The sequence below is a fragment of the Neomonachus schauinslandi genome, chromosome 8 (assembly GCF_002201575.2).
Source record: "Neomonachus schauinslandi chromosome 8, ASM220157v2, whole genome shotgun sequence".
NCBI classification, from domain to species: domain Eukaryota; kingdom Metazoa; phylum Chordata; class Mammalia; order Carnivora; family Phocidae; genus Neomonachus; species Neomonachus schauinslandi.
The window spans coordinates 44,697,950-44,717,502 of record NC_058410.1 but is presented as its reverse complement, the minus strand read 5'-3'; the positions used below and the strand labels follow the sequence as shown (position 1 = coordinate 44,717,502).

General features: G+C 40.7%; 1 protein-coding gene across 1 annotated transcript in view; it reads left to right on the top strand.

The window, feature by feature from the left end:
• DCBLD1 (discoidin, CUB and LCCL domain containing 1) overlaps positions 1 to 19,553 on the top strand; it is a 61,033-nt gene that overhangs the window by 8,642 nt on the left and 32,838 nt on the right. The window contains exon 2 of the mRNA XM_044917547.1: positions 15,537 to 15,749. Coding sequence (XP_044773482.1) covers positions 15,537 to 15,749 — 213 coding nt within the window. The remainder of the gene's footprint in view (positions 1 to 15,536; positions 15,750 to 19,553) is intronic.

Below are 19,553 nucleotides of genomic sequence, written 5' to 3'. Positions count from 1 at the left end.
CTCTATCCCTCCATTTCGAAGTTGCCTTTTCCCCTTATGACCTGAAAATAACCTATGGAGTAGTAGTCGCTTACTAAGTAAAGCTGCTCTTCCCCGTCAACATTTCATTAGTGGTTTAAGCATCCATTGACCGTTGCTTGTCCGCTCAGATTTTTTTATGTAAATAAAAATTGAAAACCCTACCTTCATATGTATTTTGATTTAGCAAGTGTTTTTTTTGCATCTAATTTAATCCCAACAGTTCTGAGTGCTCTAGAAAGAACTGAGGTTCAGAAAGACTGAGTCATTTACCCCAGGCACACTCATTTTGCATGTCCAGAGTGGGCTACAGGTGCATGCACATCTTAGAATCCTAGATGTTTTAGGATGGTCTCCTGCCCTTCATCTTGGGACGCTTGTGTCCAGGGGAGATTGAGTTAAAGAAAAGAAGCCTTGGAGATACACAATTTCAGGAGGTTGTTTATGCAATAAATCTTTAAATTAATGGTCTTTGGTTTCTCTTAGAGATGCTCACATTTGCCACAGAAATATTAAGACTTTTTCAAATCCCAATTAGTAGCTAACCATGTGCTTTTATTGCATTGTGATACATTCAGTGATGCAGGATGTGCCATGTGCAAAGGCAGTGTAATTTGGGGGACTATGTAATGTGATAGGAGTTTTATAAGGTTTATTTTTTTCCTCCATCAGCTCTTCTGTTTCATCCTTCAGTAGATGCATGATAAGATGCCATCTCTTTCCTAACTGAGATTTGCTGTTTTCTGGTCAGTAAACATTGATTTTGCTTTTTCCTTATATATGGTGCATACATGTATGTTCCCAGAAACTTTCTCATCCTATTTCTTTGTATAATTTCCACCGTATGCTCAAATAATTCCTAAATTGACACTTTTTTCCAAATGTGAGAAATGTCTCCCTATCTTAAAGGTAGGTCCTAAAATTTGTTATTGCCTATCCTAGACTTATAAATGAAATCTAGAGTGAAAATCAGTGTCAAAGAATTGAGAATAGGGCGCCTGGGTGGCTCAGTTGGTTGAGCGACTGCCTTCGGCTCAGGTCATGATCCTGGAGTCCCTGGATCGAGTCCCACATCGGGCTCCCTGCTCGGCAGGGAGTCTGCTTCTCCCTCTGACCCTCCCGACCCTCCCCCCTCTCATGCTCTCTCTCTCTCAAGTAAATAAATAAAATCTTTAAAAAAAAAAAAAGAATTGAGAATATAGACTTTATTCTAGTTTTAGGAATAGATATTAAAATAAAACTATATAAAACCGGTATCTCAAGGATTTTTCTTTTTTTTTTTTAATTTTTAAAAAATTCTTTATTTAAGGGGCACCTGGGTGGCTCAGTCGTTTAAGCGGCTGCCTTCAGCTCAGGTCGTGATCCTAGAGTCCCGGGATCAAGCCCACGTCAGGCTCCCTGCTCAGCAGGAAGTCTGCTTCTCCCTCTGCTCCTCACCTCGCGCACTCTCTCGCTCGCTCTCTTGCTTGCTCACTCTCTTGCACTCTCTCAAATAAATAAATAAAATCTTTAAAAAAAATTCTTCATTAGAGTTCAATTTAGTTAACATGTGGTGCATTGTTAGTCACCAGGGTAGAATTTAGTGATTCATCAGTTGCATCTAACACGCAGTGCTCATTACATCAAGTGCCCTCCTTAATGCCCATCACGCAATTACCCAATTACCCCATCCTCCCACCCACCTCCCCTCCAGCAACCCTCAGTTTGTTGCCTAGAGTTCAGTGTCTCTTATGGTTTGCCTCCTTCTCTATTTTCATCTTATTTTATTTTTCCCTCCCTTCCCCTATGTTCATCTATTTTGTTTCTTAAATTCCACATATGAGTGAAATCATACGGTTTTTATCTTTCTCTGACTGACCTAATTTGTTCAGCATAATACCCTCTAGGTCCATCCACATTGTTGCAAATGGCAAGATTTCATTCTTTTTGATGGCTGAGTAATATTCCATTACATATATATTTTATGTATATATATGTATATATATATATATTATACACACACACACACTACATCTTCTTTATCCATTCATCTGTCAGTGGACATCTGGGCTCTTTCGATATTTTGGCTATTGTGGACATTGCTGCTATAAACATTGGGGTGTATGTGCCCCTTCAAATCACTATGTTTGTATCCTTTGGATAAATACCTACAGTGTAATTGCTGGGTTGTAGAGTAGCTCTATTTTTAACTTTTTGAGGAACCTCCATACCGTTTGCCAGAATGGCTGCACCAGTTTGCATTCCCACCAACAGTGTAGGAGGGTTCCCCTTTCTCCGCATCCTCACCAACATCTGTTGAATTGTTAATTTCAGCCATTCTGACTGGTATATGGTGGTATACCAGTTTTGGTTTTGATTTGAATTTCCCTGGTGGCAAGTGATGTTGAGCATTTTTTTCATGTGTCTGTTGTCCATTTGTATGTCTTCTTTGGAGAAATGTCTGTTCATCTGCCCATTTCTTGACTGGATTATTTGTTCTTCGGGTGTTGAGTTTCATAAGTTCTTTATAGATTTTGGATACTAGCCCTTTATCTGATAAGACATTTGCAAATATCTTCTCCCATTCTGTAGGTTGTCTTTTAGTTTTGTTGATTGTTTCCTTTGCTGTGCAAAAGCTTTTTATCTTGATGACGTCCCAATAGTTCATTTTTGCTTTTGTTTCTCTTGCCAAGGATTTTTCATTTTTAAAAAAAGATTCACTGCAAGATCCCAATTAATAGGGATTCACTAATAAGGGCTATTTAAGTGTCTTGCTGCTCAGAGTATACCTTACAGGGATCAGCAGAATAGTCATTACCAAGAACTTTTTTTTTTGGACATGCAAAATTTCCAGGCCCTGCATATTACTGAGATCTCCAGATGACTGGTGTGCCCACAGAAGGTTGAGAAGCAGCATTTTGATCCACTGAAGTCTTCATTTACAGAGCACATTCTTGAGCCACATCGGTGCTAAGCATAGTGAGCAAACTTTGTTGGAGGTGAAATAGTCACCTCTCATTAGGCTGCCCCTTAATAGTGCGGTAAAAAGTGCCTGCTTAAATAATTAAAAAGAGAGGATGATGGAATTTCTTGTAAGTTTTACAAGACTCCCTGAATTAAACATGGCTATTTTCCTCTTGTTAATTTTGAGACAAAAAAATTAGGGCTATAAAAAAATCAATGTGGGTTTTAGTACTGGTCATGCTGCTCAGCAGTAGCATGAGCTTGGGCAAGTCTTAGTGCTGTCTGCCTCAGTTTACTCACCTCCTCATTGGGTGACATTAGCAACCACAGCCTTAAAGCGCTGTGATTGAGGTCCATGGTCTCTGGAGTTCAGATGAGTTTCAGATGCCAGCTCAGCCACCTGGGCTGAGTTACCCGGCTTCTCAGAGCCTCATCTCTTCACACATAGAACAGGGGTAATAACAGGAGGACGTGGGATGAAAAAAGGGTGTGGTGGGCTCCGACTGGGCTGTATCGGAAATGGCCTATCTTATGAGCTATGGGGTATATTCTTGGATGTTTGAGATACTACTCTTTATATATGTCTATCTGGATGTATGTGTATATATGAAATGCTTCAGAATTTTAAAAAGGAAGTTAATATTGCCTGTCAAATATGGTCGTCTTAAAATTAAATAAGATAACAAAGTCCCTTAAAATACTCTGTATCTGTCACCTTTTACAATAAATGCTTAGTAAATGCTAAGTGTTAGCATTTTCACAATTTTATGATTTTTTTCCTATTCCAGTAACATTTAGTTGTTGTTGTTGTTTTTAAGATTTTATTTATTCATTTGAGACACAGAGATACAGAGAGAGAGAGAGAGAGCATAAGCAGGGGGAGAGGCAGAGGGAGAGGGAGAAGCAGGCTCCCCGCTGAGCCAGGAGCCAGACGCGGGGCTCGATCCCAGGACCCTGGGATCATGACCTGAGCCGAAGGCATACGCCTAACCATCTGAGCCACCCAGGCGCCCCAGTAACATTTGGTTCTTACTGAGTTTTTGAAAAATATATCTGGGAAAGTGAAAAGGTGTGTATGTGTGTGTGTGTGAGAGAGAGAGAGAGAGAGAGAGAGAGAGAGAAACGTTGATAGTTTTAACTGCTAAAACTCAGGTTAACTTTATCTATACTTGGTAATATTGGATTTTTTTTTTCATTCCGGAGGGAGGAGTCAATGTCCAGTTACACTTTATCTGAATATTGGCGATATGTATATTTAACGTGGAGCCAAGGTTAGAAAGTATAGCACGTTGTAGAGACAGGAAAGATTTCTCGCATTTATCTTCACCTCCAGCAACTGCAGCTTGGACATTATATCAACATCCTGACATTATTAGTAAAGGTCAGTGGCTGCTTTTCTCTGACTTCCTTATCCTGAGCATCTATTCGACAGAGATAAAATAGTTGTCTTAGAAGTGTTTTGCTGCACAAACAAATTTTTCCCCCTTTTAATCTGTGAAATTAAGAACCTTCTCTGAAACAATGCATCCGATTTGTTATCAATTTTCCCAAAGCACTTGTAACTTACCAACAGTGGGAAGAGATATTTGAATATCAGATTCACATAGTATAATTTCAGTATTGTTCTTAGAACTCTCAAGGCCAATATCCACTTCTCTGCATCTGAGCCTTAATCCCAGAAGCCCCATCATGGGATCTCTGTGTGTGTCCCACTTTTGAGAGCCTCGCCCAGGAGTTGGCCCGCCCGTGTGCCCCACAGAATGCTGTACATAGGAGATGCCCACTGAGGAAGGGGTTCCCTGGGAATATGACTACCTGTGTCTCCTGAGAGAGCACCCGTGAAGCAAGGGCTTCAAGATGTCCTATGGTTGAAGAAAAAGGTGAGATTCTGCAAGCTTATTTATCTTGCAGATCTTTTTTGGAGATGGGGGCTTGACTTCCTTTTAAGTCTCCCAAACACTCAAAAGCGCACAGTGCCTGCTTTGGGAGATGCTGACCTAGCCAGTAGTGGGCCCTAGATACATACTGGGGGCTGGGGGCATTCTAATTAGAGTTTCTGGCAATTTAGACTTTTCAGCACCTGGGCGCCTGGGTGGCTCAGTTGGTTAAGCGACTGCCTTCGGCTCAGGTCATGACCCTGGAGTCCCGGGATCAAGTCCCTCAGCGGGGGGTCTGCTTCTCCCACTGACCCTCTTCCCTCTCGTGCTCTCTCTCATTCTCTCTCTCACAAATAAATAAATAAAATCTTAAAAAAAAAAATAAAAATAGACTTTTCAGCACCTAACAGAGCCTCATTCGTCTTTACCATGCCCAGCTGTGGTTGGGCTTTTTAAAGATGAGGAAAACTGATACACACAAAATGGGTAATTTCTTATGATCATAGAGCCAATGAGTGAGGGAATTTGGACAAAGTCAGCAAATCCAAAACAATATTCTTGATACTTTAATATGTATAGTAGTTTTAAGTAAAAATAAGGCAGTTAAAATATTTTGAATTCTTACGAGATGCTAGTCTCTATGCTCAATACTTTCCTAGCATTATCTCACTTAATACTAATGATAACCCTGTGAGTTGAGCACTACCATTGTCTCTATATTACGGATGATGAGTTGTAGCTTGGAGAGGTAAAGGGACTCACCTAAGGCCACACGGCCAGTACTGGGCAGGAACCCAGTGTCATAACCATTGTGCTCTATCACCTCCCAAGTATATGGAAATAATTTATGAAATTAGAAAAGCAATAGGTGCGCAAACCCTCTTCCCCACCACCATACCTCTGCCAGTGATCTTTAACTTTTCCTTAGGAATCACAGGACTGGAGAGTGACCAAGAACCAAGAACCATGGTTTTACTTATAGCACATTAAAGGGTAGCATTAAATTAGGCTTTAAGATTTTTTTTTTCCGTTAGGTGTAAATGATGCTTCTTATGTGAACATTATAATTTTGGATGTCTTTTTTTTTTTTTAAGATTTTCATTTATTTATTTGAGAGAGAGAGAGAGCACAAGCGGGGAGGAGGGGGCAGAGGGAGAGGGAAAAGCAGACTCTCCGCCGAGCAGAGAGCCCGACGTGGGATCGATTCCAGGATCCTGGGATCATGACCTGAGCTGAAGGCAGACGCCTAACCGACTGAGCCACCCAGGTGCCCAATTTGTCTTTGCACCCTGATGGAAACAATCTCACATTTGTAAGGAGTCTTAGATAGGACCCCTTGAAATGACTTGTTTCATTTTCATGCATTCAAATGGATTTAAGTGATTCTTTTAGCTTATAGGAAACACTGTGTTGAGAGTTTACATGGAGAGACTTTTGACAATAAGTACCTTGTGTTTCCTTTTATTTTACTGCCAGATATCTTTCATCTGCTGAGGCAAAAGTGTCTTCTTCATTGGATTGTTAGTCATATCGTTAGCATCTATTTTAAACATCGTGACAATAAGGTTTAAAGAGATTCTACAACAGTTTTGCAGAACTTGGTCACGTGCTTCAAGTCTATAGCTGTAATTTCTATCAGCATAATATCTGTTTTGCTTTCGAGAACAGTAAAGATTTTGAATAATTGAAGTTTCATCATCATAACTTATGTCTTACTAGTTTTATTCCCGCATAACCATGTAGACCCTGCTGTCCTGGTTCTTCCATTCCTTTTCAGGCAACACACAGTGTAAAAAAGTTAAGCACAGTGGGAGAAAAGCAAAGTTTATGAGAGAGTATAACTGACAGTGAAATTAGTAATACCTTGGGAAATCAGTTCACATTGCCATCAGACAAAGAACTCTGTAATAATTGCAGGCTCTTCTTTGTGGTTGAAAAGATTGTAGTCATCAAGAGCTCACTTGATCTTAGACATGGGAAGAAATTTTCTCACACCCACACGTGGATGATCATATATGTGCTGAGACCTGTTGTAACTTGAATATTAGAAGAGGAAGGATCCAACTGTAATGAAATCATGTTTCTAGAAATGGTTTCACTCTTCTGATATTTCAGAGCACTCTTTCTCAAATTGCAGGTTGTGACCCATCAGTAGGCAGTAAAATCAATTGAGTTGACACAACCAGCATGCTTTCAATTAAAAAAATGAGATGGGGGGCGCCTGAGTGGCTCAGTTGGTTAAGCGGCTGCCTTCAGCTCAGGTCATGATCCCAGGGTCCTGGGATCGAGCCCCGCATCGGGCTCCCTGCTCGGCGGAGAGCCTGCTTCTCCCTCTCCCTCTGTCTGCCGCTCTGCCTACTTGTGCTCTCTCTCTATCTCTGTTAAGTAAATAAATAAAAATCTTTAAAAATAAAAATAAATTAAAAAAATGAGATGGAATAGGAAATCTCACAGTGTGTTACATACAATAGAAAGAATTGTAACATTAGACTTTTTTTCTGTTTCTGCATGTGTATGCATGTGTACTTACTTAGACTGTAATGGAAAACCTATGTTTTAACTATGGGTCATAATTTATTTATTTATTTATTTTTTTTTTTTTAAAGATTTTATTTATTTATTTGAGAGAGAGAGAATGAGAGAGAGCAAGCACATGAGAGGGGGGAGGCTCAGAGGGAGAAGCAGACTCCCTGCCGAGCAGGGAGCCCGATGCGGGACTCGATCCCGGGACTCCAGGATCATGACCTGAGCCGAAGGCAGTCGCTTAACCAACTGAGCCACCCAGGCACCCTATGGGTCATAATTTAAAAAAAAGTTTGAAGTCTGTTGTTTTACTGTATGGATTAGTTCATAACTGAAGGAATTTTTGCACTATTTATTTCATGTCATCCAAACAATTTTCCACAAGTGCAATTCAGTTGAAAGTGTTCTTTTGAAGCCTAAGTCGTGCTTTGTAGTATTACAGAACTCAGTTCATACCGGGTATATCTTAATTTCACTTTTCTGTTAGTGGAACATGATTTCTTATCAAACGGGAAATAGTCTTTTAAGGAAGTTATTGTTTTCTTTCAGAGTGGGTGGAATTAGAGTAGACTAAATAAACAGTTGATGTGTGTAGTCAAGCATCTAGGATTTGTTTTAAGCTTCTTTAGAAAATACCTTGTATATCCATACTTCCGGAACAGCTGACATTAAAAGCGTAGAGACGTATGCTTTCAGGCATTTAGAGAACAGATATTGAGCCCATACTCTGTTTTGGACCTGTCACTTTACCCTCAGGAATTCCTTGTTAACATACCCCTCTCCTCTTGCCTGTGAGCTTCTTTAAGTGGGAACTATGTTATGCTAAGTTCCCAGCTATTTGAGTGAGTTTTTAATGACAAGTTTCTGTGTATTAGTTTAAAGGGACTTCTTCCAGTTTCTACTTTAAGGTTAATGCTGAAAGTAGCCTATGTTACAGAGAATATTAGGTAAATTTGGTATTTTTAATTATATTATTTTTCTGATTTATACATAATGTTTTCATATTGCAGAGAATTTAGAAAATAAATGTATAAAGAAAATGAAAATCACTTGTAATCCTACATCATAGTGCTTCAAACATTTTCCCTTTATATCTATGTGTACACAATATTCTGTTTTTAAATTAAATAGAATTCTAAAACATGACTTTAACTTTTCCTTAATATCACATTGCTTGGAGATACCATAGTTTGATCAGCCTTTTCTAATTTAGATTGTTGCCAGATGTTCAGAGTTCAAATATTTAAATTTTGTGTAGAGATCACTTGGGGAGCTATAAAATACTGAGTACTTACAGCTTTTTCCAAAATCTAACCTTCATCCAGTTTTGTTTTTGTCAGTTGTTTTGAGAAGGGGTTTGGTCAATGTCACAAACCAGCTCTGGCTCCAAGCAAACCCCAGGATTTAGGCCCATCATGGAGTGACCACCCTTCACATATTCTGCAGAGGAGAGGACCTTTCAGCCTAAGGAGAGAGGAAATGACGCATAGTTTAGTCATCATGGGCTTTGGCACTTTGGCAATTAAATTACAGTTCAAAGGAAGAAAAAGATAAACATTGCACCGTAGCCACTTTTGAAGAGTAGACAAGTTCCCGGTAGCAAAGCTTCCTCCTTCCCCCTTATTTCCACAGCCTCCCCTTTGACGTTAGTAGGTGGCAGTTGAATCTAGTGGTGCCGCCGCATGCCCCGGTATCACTGTGGCTCACTGCCCATCAGGGCTCCCAACACCATGTGGACCTTAATCCTCCAAACCAAGGTTGTATTTTTTTGCCCTAAAGACTGACCTTCATTTCTTTTCATTTTAGTTTTTTTTAAAAACCTGTATACCCTCGGGGCATCCTGGTGGCTCAGTGGGTTAAGCCTTCGGCTCAGGTCATGATCCCAGGGTCCTGGGATCAAGCCCCACATCGGGCTCCCTGCTCAGTGGGGAGCCTGCTTCTCCCTCTGCCTCTGCTGCTCCCCCTACTTGTGCTCTCTCTCTCTCGCTCTGTCAAATAAATAAATAAAATCTTTTAAAAAATAAATAAATAAAATAAAAATGAAAAAAAATAAAAATGAAAAAACCTGTACACCCTCATCATCATAGCTACAGCAACCGTCAACTTCTCCCTGTCTCTTTTTTCTTATCCTGCTTCCTCCCTTTTTTTACTCTCCTATCTTAAAGCAAATCCCAGACCTCATGTCATCATGTCATTTCAGCTCAGATATGTCAGCAAGGCCTCCCTAAAAGAAGACATTTTCTACATAACCTCAATACCATTATCACACCTAATAAAATGAATAATACTTTCCTGACAGCAATACCCCACTTACCTTCTTTAAATGGTTTTGTGAGGTTGGTTTTTCAAATCAGGATCCAAACAAAATTCACTTGGTTGCTGTTTATTTAATTTTCCTTTAATCTGAAATAAATACTTTCTTTTATGCCTCTTTATACAATTCCTTGTTGAAGAAACTCAGTCAGTTGCACCTAGAATGGTCCCAGCCCGGATGCGGCTAATGGCTTTCTTGTGGTGTCAATAAACTTGTGCGTTTCCTATAACCTGGAAGTTAGACTTAAAGACCTGATGAGATTTGGAGTCAGTTATTGATTCACGTTTTGCTTTTTGGCGAAAAAAGTTCATAGGTGTTGGTGCATAGAGCACATTTTATCCTCCCTGGAGACACATAGTAACTGATTACCTTACTTTTCGTCATGCTAGGATCCATCAGTAAGTTAGCTGGTAACACAGCTGGTGCTTCCATTTTAAAGTTCTTCTCAACCTTCTACCCAATGGTTTTCCATCTGTTTATGACCATTGCAGGAGTCAGTTACCTCTCATTAGGGAACTGTTCATTTTAATAGGACAATATCATGAAAGCATCCAAAGGGAGGTCTGATAGGGCAGCAGTTCAGATGTTTTTTTTTTTTTTTTAAGATTAAACACAAATATTTGTTACAAAATCAAATAAAGAAGAGAGGCAAAAATGTTTTTAAAATCCTAGAGCCATGCGGCGCCTGGGTGACTCAGTCATGATGCGTCTGCCTTCGGCTCAGGTCATGATCCCGGGGTCCTGGGATCGAGTCCCACGTTGGGCTGCGTGCTCGGCGGGAAGCCTGCTTCTCCCTCTCCCACTCCCCCTGCTTGTGTTCCCTCTCTCACTGTGTCTCTCTCTGTCAAATAAATAAATAAAATCTTAAAAAAAATTAAAAAAAAAATCCTAGAGCTATTGGTAAATCCCCACCATCAGTGAAGTAGCCTTAAGGAAAGCTGATAGGCATTGTACTTTCTCATCTGTAAACTGGAGCATGTATAGGAGCCCCCTGCAGACATAATACCCCATGCTCCTCAGACAAATATGAGAAATGTGGGTAATGAATTTGGTATAGAGAGATTTTTAGAATAAACGTGGCCCCCTTTATTGGTTTTCATTCCATGCACACCTTTTCAATGCAAATGTGGATAATATTTAAGCATAGTTTAACTAGTTTATACAGAATAACAAATCCAAATAGTAAAGGATAAAATAGAAAATGAAAGCCTCCTCATTTTCATCCTCTGTCAGCCAAACTTAACCAGACTGACACATTTTTTTAATTAAACTTTCTCTGAGATAACTGTCCATTATATACAGTTGCAAGAAATAATAGAGAGAAATGTTGTGTCCCTTTAACTTGGTTATCCTCAATTATAACATCTTGCCAATCACAACCAGGAAATTGACATTGAAACGCAAGAAATGGAACAGGAAATGAGAGATTTTTAAATAACTTGTCGTCTTCCTTGTCAGTGATTCTTTACTGGAGTTAGGTGATGAGAGCAAGCTACCTGAGTGTTGGGATGAGGTCATGGGAATATTGCTTCCCTACTGTCGATCATTTGCATGCATCTGCCTTATACAATCCATGGTACGGTGGGCATTTTCTTTCCCTCCCAGTTCTCCATTCTCCCCTTTGACATATTTCTAGGCCTTTTTTTCCCTCCAGCTTTATTGAGATATAATTGACATATGATGTATTAGTTTAAGTCTACAATGTGTTGATCTGATACATATTGCAAAATTATTACCACCGTAATGTTAGCTAACCTCTCCATCACCTCACATAATCCCCATTTCTTTTTTGTGGTGAGAACATTTAAGTTACTCTTAGCAACTTTCAAGTATCTATTACAGTATTATTATTATATCTAGTTTTTGGAATTCATCAAGACTGTGGAAGGACAATAGGGTGAAAATTCCTGATGTAGTTAATACCATGGAATAAATGTATTCTATTAGCGCTTGCCACAGAAAACTCCATGAAGAGTCTCCTTCCGTGGGCAGGGGTGAAATTACAAACTTCTGATGACAGCTTGCTTTTTAATAAATTAGGACCCAGCAGTTCCTTTCAGGTTTTTTTGGCAGAACAAAGACTCCTGGAGTATCATTCTGATAACTAATGGAAAAGAGAACTTTTTCCAAGGAGGCAGAGATCCCCCAGGCAAAGTAATGATGGGAGTGTTGAAGACAGACCCGCTCCCCTTCTGCTGGTATCGCCAGGTGAAATTAGTTTCCTCTTGGGCTTTAGAGTAAAAGTGATTGGAAAGAAGTACAATTACAGGGTTGAATGAACATGATACCCTGGGATTTTCCTTTGTCATGACATGTCACTTAAGTAAAATCGAGAATACAATGATCATATGAGAGTTGATTCACATATAATTACCCCTCATTTTATATTTAGCTGCGCTTTCCAGAAAGAGTTCACTTTTTCTTCTCTTATTAAAGCAGAGAATTTCATAGTAATAAGAAAAGAGGTGTTTAAATGTTTGAGCAGGTGGTATCTTGGTGGCGTAGAGAGGGTTATGTGTATATTTATTTGCATGATTGTTTGTATGCTGGTTACCCTAGCGTTGCCCTGTCAGCATGCTCACAATCATTGCCTCCCAAGGTGGGGCACGTCATAGAAATGAGCGGCTTGGATGTGGTGGGGAGCTAGGGCATTTTTCTCCTTTAAAGGGGCAGCCGCTGTCTCACTAGCCCGATGAGAACGCCTGCTGGTATCGTTGCCATGTCTTTCAGTCTTCAAGAGAAACTGTAAATTGGATTTTTTAATGAAAGCCTTTATGAGCAGGCAAATAATCCAAATTTTAAATCAAAGCCCTGTGCACTATGTCCTTCTGCACCATATGCTTCACTCTAGTATATTTTTCATTTAATTTTCAACAATTTTGTACTCACTGCCAGAGATGTCACGAAGTACAGCTGTCACTTCAACCTTAACCAAACTCACAGCGTTTGCCCCCAGACCTGCTGCTCTCTGAGCTTCTCATTCTATCTATATTAGCCTTAGTGTTCCAGTCATTTCTGGACTCAGAATCTCAGTGGGTTTTTTGTTTCTTCTCTTCCCCACTAAACCAAAACCCAAGTCTGTTGATTTTGTTTTTTTTTAGATTTTATTTAAATTCAAGTTAGTTAACATTAGTTAACTAATTAGCATTAGTTTCAGGGGTACAGTTTAGTGATTTATCAGTTGCATCTAACACCCAGTGCTCATTACATCAAGTGCCCTCCTTAATGCTCATCAGCCAGTTACCCAATTACCCCATCCTCCCACCCACCTCCCCTCCAGCAACCCTCAGTTTGTTTCCTAGAGTTCAGAATCTCTTACGGTTTGTCTCTCTCTCTGATTTTACCTCATTTTATTTTTCCTTCCCTTCCCCTATGTTCATCTGTTTTGTTTCTTAAATTCCGCATATGAATGAAATTATATGGTATTTGTCTTTCTCTGACTGACTTATTTTGCTTAGCATAATACCCTCTAGTTCCATCTATGTCACTGAAAATGGCAGAATTTCATTCTTTTTGATAACTGAGAAATATTCCATTGTATATACCTCTTTATCCATTCGTCCTTCAATAGACATCTGGGCTCTTTCCATAGTTTGGCTATTGTGGACATTGCTGCCATAAACATTGGGGTGCATGTACCCCTTTGAATCACTATGTTTGTATCCTTTGGATAAGTACCTAGAAGTGCAATTGCTGGGTTGTAGGGTAGTTCTGGGGTTTTTTGGTTTGTTTTTGTTTTAAGATTTACTTATTTATCCAAGAGAGAGAGAAAGAGAGAGAGAATGCAAGTTGGGGGATGGGCAGAGGGAGAGAGAGAATTCCAAGAAGGCTCCAGGCCTATTGTGGAGCACACCTCGGGGCTCAATCCCAGGACCCCAAGATCATGACCTGAGCCGAAATGAAGAGTCAGATGCTTAACTGACTGAGCCACCCAGGCACCCCAGGGTAGCTCTATTTTTAACTTTTTGAGGAACCTCCATATGGTTTTCCAGAGTGGCTGCACCAGCTTGCATTCCCACCAACAGTGTAAGGGGGTTCCCCTTCTCCGCATCCTCACCAACACCTGTTGTTTCCCGAGCCGTTGATTTTTTTTTATTGTGAATTTCTGTTTTTCTTTCCCTTCCCTTTCTAGCTGTCCCATTCCTAGCCCTTGTACTGCTCTTCTGACCTGGATTCTCCCCACATTCTAGATCCTATAGCATTGGCCAACCAGGTTGATCATCCTTTTTTAAATACTTCTTTCATTATCTCCCTTCTCAAAAACTTCTATGGGTCTCTGTAGTCTTCCATATAAATTCCACAGCTTCTCCCTAGATGTGGAGGTGTCACAGTAATTTTATCTGAGTGTCCATCTACATTTCTGCTGTATTCTTGGTAAAGTTAACTCTCATCCGCCATCCATCTGTCTGGCTGGAGCTGCTGGGAATCTTGTGACAGTTTCTGGAATATGGGTGGATTCCTCTCCTTGGACTTATCTGATGAGATGGGGTAGCTTCTGGAGTTCTCTGCCCTGCCCCCTGCCAATTTTTTGTTTTGTTTTGTTTGTTTGTTTGTTTACTACTATCATTTGGGCTGCAAGCCTCAGGGTCAGAAAAGAGTGGGACAAAGGAAAGCCCCAGGCCAATCCTGCTCTAGCTCAGGAAGAGGCTGGAGGAGGAAGGAAGCAGCCTTGGGCTTTAGATTCCCACTATGCCCAATTTGGGGCTTCTCTGTGGGAGACTGGGATGCAGAGGCCTTGTTTTATTACTCAGAGAATTCCTTCTTCAACCAATTTCTGCTTTCCCTCCAGTTAAGGGCAGAAATTCTTGCTTTTATGTGAAGCCTTACCAGCCACAGGAATTTTGTGATTTGAATGCAGCATATGCTCTTTTACCTTGCAACCCACCCAGTTGGCATGCCATTAGATATTTGGGTGACTCAGTCACTTTAATCTACTGGAGCAATGTGTTGGTCAATTGATGAACTTCCCTATTCAGAAAAGTCTTAAGGAAATTTCTTACTTTAGTGAAGTAGTGATAATTCACTGGAATAGATTCTCTCCTGCCTTCCTCAGCCCTTTAAGCTCCTGATATGGCACATGGCACCCAGTATTAGAGTTAGATGAACATGTGACTCTCTCCCATTTTGCTCTGAGTTCTGTGAAGCCACCATTGCTGCCTTTTCGTGTCACCAGCAGTACCAGGTCTGGTATGTGCCAAGCACTCAGTGCACTAGACCCTCAGCATTCTCTAATGACACATCCTGGGTCTATCAGGAACCTTCCAGTCAGTGACTGTCATTAACTGCGACATGAATGTCGAACCGCTGGAAACCTCCAGCTATGACAGGCTGTCACTCTCCTCTCAGCCCACGTCTCAGACTCCACCAGCCGCACGCTCTCCTGTTTAACAATACAATGACCCTCTTGGAAGTAAGTACGATTATTTTCTCCACCACAAATTATTGCATGGCATCAGCTTGCTAATAGATGAAACCACAAATGGCAAATCTGTGACTGCCAAGGGCCTACTGTGCAAGTTTCCATGGGTAGATAAATAGATGATTAGCAAAAGTGGTATGATTAAATGAAGTATTTGCTGAGGGCTTTCCATTCTAATATATGAAACACTTTGGTCCAAAATATTCAGAAGATTAAACTGGGAAACAAGATGAAATAACCTGAAATAATATAAAATTTAATCTTCTTCTTCCTCTTCCTCTTCCTCTTCCTCCTCCTCCTCCTTCTCCTCCTCCTTCTTCCTCTTCTTAGCTTTTCCCTCTACAAAGAAGGAATAACATACATGACTTGGAGATTGTACTAGACTCTCTCAATCCTCAGTAAGAATTAATGTCACTTCTTTCATTCTCTTTTTCTTTACCAGGTGATGGCTGTGGGCACATAGTGACCTATCAGGACAGTGGCACAATGACATCTAAGAATTATCCAGGGACTTACCCCAATCACACGGTTTGTGAAAAGACCATCAGAGTACCAAAAGGGAAGAAGCTGATTCTGAGGTTAGGCGATCTGGATATTGAATCCCAGACCTGTGCTTCTGACTACCTTCTCTTCACCAGCAATTCCGATCAGTATGGTAAGAAAAGAGGTCTAGGTTTCTGTGAGCATGAAGTAATTTGAAGCTTGGGAGGGAGGGCAAGTGGTGTGTTGGTGAGTATTATAGCCTGGGAAGATTAGAAGAGAAGCTTGCTTTTTGTAAACTCCTAGGGTAGCTCACGTGGATACACTTGCTTCCTAAGCTGCAACAAAGACATCTAAGGAGATTCAGCATTAGCCTTGTGTGTGTCCCAGGAGCTTTGTTTGAGTGTGTATCTTGCTGGGAAGAGAATTGGAGATGTATGGCACTTGGCTAAAACATCTACAAGTCATTCATTCATGTGACAGATATTTATTGAACAGCGATCATGTATTCAGGAACTCTGTGGGATACAGCGTGAAAAAACAAAGTTCCTCCTTCATGGAGCTTGCTTTGGTGGGGAGGGGAGATGGAAAATCAAATGCATCTATCATATGAGGGGTAGTGAGAAAGAAGAATGAGAATAACAAAAACAAGGCAGCCTAAGGTTGTACAGAGCCTGTTTTTGAGTCGGTTTCTACTACAAATGGGATGGTCAGGAAGACTTCTCCAATACGGGAACATTGAGCAGAGACCCGAATGACTCGAGGGAATGGACTGTGTACATGTGTCTGAGGTCAGAGTTTTCTGGGTAAGGGAACAGCAGATGCAGAGGACAATTTCCAAAATAATCTTTTGAAATCAAGCTTTTTTTGTGCTTTGGGGTGTGCAGTTAGCACACTGGAGTCTGAAATCACCAGAACAGTGACCCTGTGATCCCAAGTCCAAGGAAACAGCTTAGGTTTAGACAATTCAAAAACAAAGATGAAATTTTATATACAGGTTCTTCTGAGGTTAGAGGTTTATGGAAATTCTCTATGCATACAACTCCCAAAACGATACAGGTTTTGTCTGCCTACTAGCTCTGCAGGCAATTTCTCAAACACACACAACTTTCAATGTTGTCTTTACCTTTGCATGCAGACGTGTTTCCTCTCTCCTGCTGCCTCCTCCCAGCGTGGCGGCCCCGACTAGCCTGGAGACCATTCAGAGGTCTATGCTTATCTAGCCCGCATGGAAAAAAAAACCTAGGATTTTTTTAATCCCTGGGAATATTATGTCTATTTTAATGATTGCTGAATTACTCTGACAGAATAAAGATAGTTGATTTCATATAATTGGTTGCAACTTTTTACTGCAGTTTGATTCAGATGGGAAAAATGAGGGGTACCTGGGTGGCTCAGTTGGTTAAGCATCTCACTTTGGCTCAGGTCATGATCTCAGGGGTCCTGAGATCAGCCCCGAGTGGGCCTCTGTGCTCAGCGGGGAGCCTGCTTCTCCCTCTCCCTCTGCCCCTCCTCCCACTCATGCTCTCTCTTTCTCAAATAAATAAATAAAATCTTTATAAAAAAACAAACAAATGGGAAAAATGAGAATTCAAGGGATGCTGAAAGCCCCTGGGAATGCTTACTGGTGATCACGTGTGTATTAATTTGTGGAAGCACTCTTCAGGGAATCCCTCATCAGCCAGGAAATGTCATTCACATTCAGAGGGGAGGATTGAGTTCAGAGCCCTCCTGTAAGATGTGAGGCAAACGCTGCGGGGCCAGCCATGGCTTTCCCACACTGGTGTCTCCTGGGGACCGTCTACTTTCCTGGAAGAGGAGCAGTTACTTCCATCTGCTGACAGAGCAGCAGAGAGTAGCCCTCTCTGTTGCTTGCCGCCTCTCTCAAATCAGAGGTGAGGTGAGAAGAACTAGAAAGGGGAGCGGATCAGCGCAAAGCAGGATTAGAGAATGGATGTTGCTTTCCCACACCGTGAGTTTACTTCATCAGCTCCGATGCATATTCACCAATATCCGGGAAAGAGGAAACACATAGGGTTAACGACATATTAGGAGCTAGGTTCTGAGGTGATTGTGGTCGGCTTCAGGGCACCGATCTCCACCATTTCTAGATTTCTCGAATTTTCAAGGCTTAGACCCATCAAATGAGTAATGAATTGCAATTCACCTGTAGCAGTAAAGCCAACTAAATTATTTTTCTCTTTATATTTTTTCTATATACCCGTTAGGTTTATCTTTTAAAAACCAGAATTTGTGCTCATTGTAGAAATAAACATATTCAGGGTCTGTTGTAATGCCAGGCACATGCTTGACCCTTACGTAGATTTTCTGGAATCCTTATATCCACCTTGGAGGTAAATGTTATTAACTCCTTTCTACAAATAGGGAAACTAAAGCACAGTGAGTTGGGGTTTTTTTTTGTTTTTGTTTTTGAGTAACATGCCAAAGATCACACAGCTAGTTGAGGGGTGAAAGGAGGATTTGTGTCCATGTCTTTGTGGTTCAAATACCTCTGATTCCAGATGTCTGCTCCTCTGTCCCACAACTCAAAGAAAACCACAACACATTCTTAGCCCAATATTATATCATACAGCAATTTTGTCTAAAATTAGCAGGTAGAGCTAATATTTTTGTCTAGGGATGTTCTTAAGATGAAATATTCAGTGATGCTCAGAATGTTTCTTTTGTGGCTACATTAAAGATTTCCTGATCAGTCACGCTAAGACAAACCCAGCAGACAGGGGTAAGGGAAATTAGCAATAAAGGAAATATCTGGAAAGAAAATTAGGATATTTTAGTCCTGTAAGAATATTTTTAAAAAATTAAATGCTTAGGGTGAGCTAGAGAAAGTGTATACATGCGTATGCTGTGTATGTTGCATATACATGTTTGTGTCTTTTGTAGTTTTGAAGCTCATTCTGAGAGGAGCCACTCTTCGTATGCATGTGCTTATAATATTCAATCCAGTGATTTGAATGTAGTAGATCTACTCAGTGAATAAATGATTTTTTTTTTTTTTTTTTTTTTAAGATTTTATTTATTTATTTGAGACAGAATGAGAGAGAGAGAGAGCTCATGAGAGGGGGGAGGGTCAGAGGGAGAAGCAGGCTCCCCAACGAGCAGGGAGCCCGATGCGGGACTCGATCCCGGGACTCCAGGATCATGACCTGAGCCGAAGGCAGTCGCCCAACCGACTGAGCCACCCAGGCACCCCAATAAATGATTTTTTAATAAAGTGAATCAACAAGTTCAATGACGTGGAACCAGTTAACTAAAACATGTTACAATTACTTGGCATATTAAACACATGTTTGTTTAAAAGACTATTAATATGGGAAGCTGCTTATGATACAGTGTTAGGTAAAATATGAATATATGCTAATGTTATAACAATAAGAAAAAAACCTTCCAATAAAATAAGACAACATAACTTCAGCAGAATCTTAAAGTGAGACTTTAGAAGTTTTAACTACTCGTATTGTTATATCTTCTCTCTACTTTCTATTTTTTCTTTCACAAACATAAGTTAATATGTTGTTAATACAGGGACGCCTGGGTGGCTCAGTCAGTTAAGCGTCTGCCTTCCGCTGGGGTCATGATCCCAGGGTCCTGGGATCCAGCCCCACATCCAGCTCCCCGCTCAGCAGGGAGTCTGCTTCTCCCTCTGCCCTTACCCCTCGCTCGTGCTCGCTCTCTCTCTCTCTCTCCCCCGTCTCACAAAAATAAAGAAATAAAAAAAAAAATCTGAAAAAAAAATGTTAATACAGAACAAATAGATTTCCTTGGACCCAAAACACGAACTAGACCAATATTTTAACTTGGTTAAAATAGTCCGGTGGTCAGTTTGAACCTCCCTAAGGAGCACAGGCATCTGCAAAGGAGGAGGAAGGAGCGCTTTGTCATCCTGCGCCCCAGCTCAGGGTGGGCGTTCCTGTGGGGCTGTTGCCCAGTTCCCCGGGAGAGTGGGAGGCCACTCGGC